This window comes from Erpetoichthys calabaricus, chromosome 4 (assembly GCF_900747795.2).
Source record: "Erpetoichthys calabaricus chromosome 4, fErpCal1.3, whole genome shotgun sequence".
Lineage (NCBI taxonomy): Eukaryota > Metazoa > Chordata > Cladistia > Polypteriformes > Polypteridae > Erpetoichthys > Erpetoichthys calabaricus.
In genome coordinates this window covers 304,790,092-304,792,565 of record NC_041397.2, presented here as the reverse complement: position 1 = coordinate 304,792,565, position 2,474 = coordinate 304,790,092, and the positions used below count along the sequence as shown (strand labels likewise).

General features: G+C 37.1%; 1 protein-coding gene across 1 annotated transcript; it reads right to left on the bottom strand.

Annotated features, from left to right (window-relative positions):
* Nucleotides 1–1,199: 1,199 nt before the first annotated feature.
* Nucleotides 1,200–2,201, bottom strand: LOC114641196 (olfactory receptor 6N1-like). Its single transcript, XM_028790287.2, has one exon. The coding sequence runs from the start codon at nt 2,199–2,201 to the stop codon at nt 1,200–1,202; it is 1,002 nt and encodes a 333-aa protein (XP_028646120.2).
* Nucleotides 2,202–2,474: the final 273 nt, after the last annotated feature.

Sequence of the window (2,474 nt, the reverse complement as noted above, 5' to 3'; positions counted from 1 at the left end):
TTGGTGAACCGGCAGGAGACAAAGAGTACAGATAAGAGGAGAATGCTCCACGTGGAGAGAGGTCATCAATGGAGTCCCTCGGTGGTCTGTCCTTGGACTGTTACTTTTTCTGATTTATATTAATGACATTGATTGTGGTAAACCTGTGAAATTTGCAGATGACACTAAAATTGGTGGGATGGCAGACATGGAGAAGCCAGCCAAAACAATTCAGAAAGATGTGGATAAGCTTCAGTACTGGGAGAACACCTGGAAAATATAGAAAAGTACAACGTGCTACACGTGGACCAAAAGAACATCAGTTATAAATACAAGATGGGAGACACTGACCTGCAGGAGGCAACATCTGAAAAGGATTTAGGGGTTTATGTTGACACAACATTTTCATTTACTAAGCAATGTACAGAAGCAATTAAAAAGGCAAACAAAATGTTAAGCTATATCATAAAAACTGTTGGAATTTAAGTCAAGGGATGTTATTCTCAAACTATATAATGCACCAGTAAGACCACATCTGGAGTATTGTTTGTAGTACTGGCCACCAAAAAAGAAGCAGCAGAACTTGAAGCTGTGCATAGGAGGGCATCTGAGTACATCCCAGGACTTAAGAACATGTCCTACTCTGAAAGACAGAGAATTAAACCTGTTTAGTCTCGAGCAAAGGAAACTATGGGGAGACCTAATCCAACTGTTTAAAATCTGCACAGTCATTGATAAAGAAGATCCAGCAACATCCTTTCAGCTTAATGGTACATCACATACTTGAGGACATCAGTGGAAATGTAAGACTGAAACCACGAAGCACTTCTTGTGGGACTCTGGAACAAACTACACAGACATGGAGTTGAAGCAGAATCCTTGACAACCTAAAAGAAGAATCTAGATAACGCATAGGGCTATTAACAGCCAGACTTGATGGACTGTATGATCCTCCTTTTATTTGTCAAATTTCTTGTATTCTTATATTCCATGTTTCAACATATGTGCGGGAAAGCTGTACAGACAACTCAGAAAAAGCATTACAAAAGGGAGGATAGTTATTGACGTTTCTTGTACATATGTTACATATTTTTTCTCTAATCTTTTATCATATAGTGACTTCATAAAATGGTAAGGCTAAATATTTGGACCATGGGTCTTTACAAAAAGGGTACAAGCATTTTTTCAGTCAGTAAAAAATCCATTAAAGAGTTGTTTTGTTACGCATCACTACTAGAATTTTGTTTTATTTCTGGAAGAATATTACTCAATCTGAAATATTTCCTTACAGCTGCTTTTATCTTTTTGTTCCTCAAGCTGTAAATCATCGGGTTGGCCATGGGAGTAAAGAAATAATTCAGCCCACCAATGAAGATGCGTCCATCATAAGAGATACTGTCTATTCTCAGTCCAATATAAACAATGGCAGTAGAAATATAGTACATTAACACAATAATTACATGAGATAAACACATCGAAAAGGCTTTCTTGTGGCTTTCCTGTGTTTTCAGTTTCAATACAGAAGTTATTATTTTAAAATATGTCCACAGCACAAAGAGAAAGGGCACATAAATAACCGTTAGTGCTAGGCACAACGAACCAATTGCATGTTCCTCAACGTTAGCACAAGCCAAAGAAATCACTGCTGGATAGTCACAAAAGCAGTGCATAATTTTATTGGAGCCACAAAATGGCAAATAAGAAGCCAATGCAACTGGAATTAATGGAATTATAAACCCCAACATCCAAACTGTGGCTGCCATTGTTATGCAAGTTTTTAAATTTATAATCACATTGTAATGGAGCGGCTTTACAACTGCAATGTAGCGATCGTACGCCATAGCTGCTACAAGAAAAATTTCTGTCAATCCAAAAGAGATGACAAAGTACATTTGTAAAAAACATTCAGCAAAGGACACTGTATTATGTGATAAAAACCCAGCCAGCATTTTTGGTATGAGTGCTGTTGCTATTAACACATCTAAAAGAGCCAAGTTCCAAAGAAAAAAATACATTGGTGTATGAAGCCGCTGATCCAGTATTACCAGACAGAGAATGGAAAGATTTCCAGTACAAGTTACCAGAAACAGGGTCAAAAATGCAGCAAAAAGAATGTTCTGATATTCTTGTAGACCAGGGAAGCCAACGATGATGAAGTCTGTGATGCTGACGAAGGATTCATTCAGGCTACTCATTTCCTTAATCTGAAAGAATAAACACATTCATTACAATCCTGAACATACTTAAGTCTTTATTACATATTTTATATCTAAACTCAGTAAAGTATCCGGTGTTGTTCGAGTGTAAATAAGTCATTTGGAAATTAAACCTGAGTTGAATGTATGAGCTGGCTATACACAACCCTAAATGAGACAAAAAGGCAGCAAAACTTGAAAAAGAAAATACCTGTGTCTTTTATGAAAACACAAATTGGCGCTTTAAAACTTTGTGTACTAAAATCATCCTCCCATCAGCCCTAGTGTACTCCTGCTGCC

What these genes read in the sequence shown, in the direction of transcription:
- LOC114641196 (XM_028790287.2), bottom strand. Translation starts at nt 2,201, where the DNA reads ATGTGTTTATTCTTTCAGATTAAGGAAATGAGTAGCCTGAATGAATCC.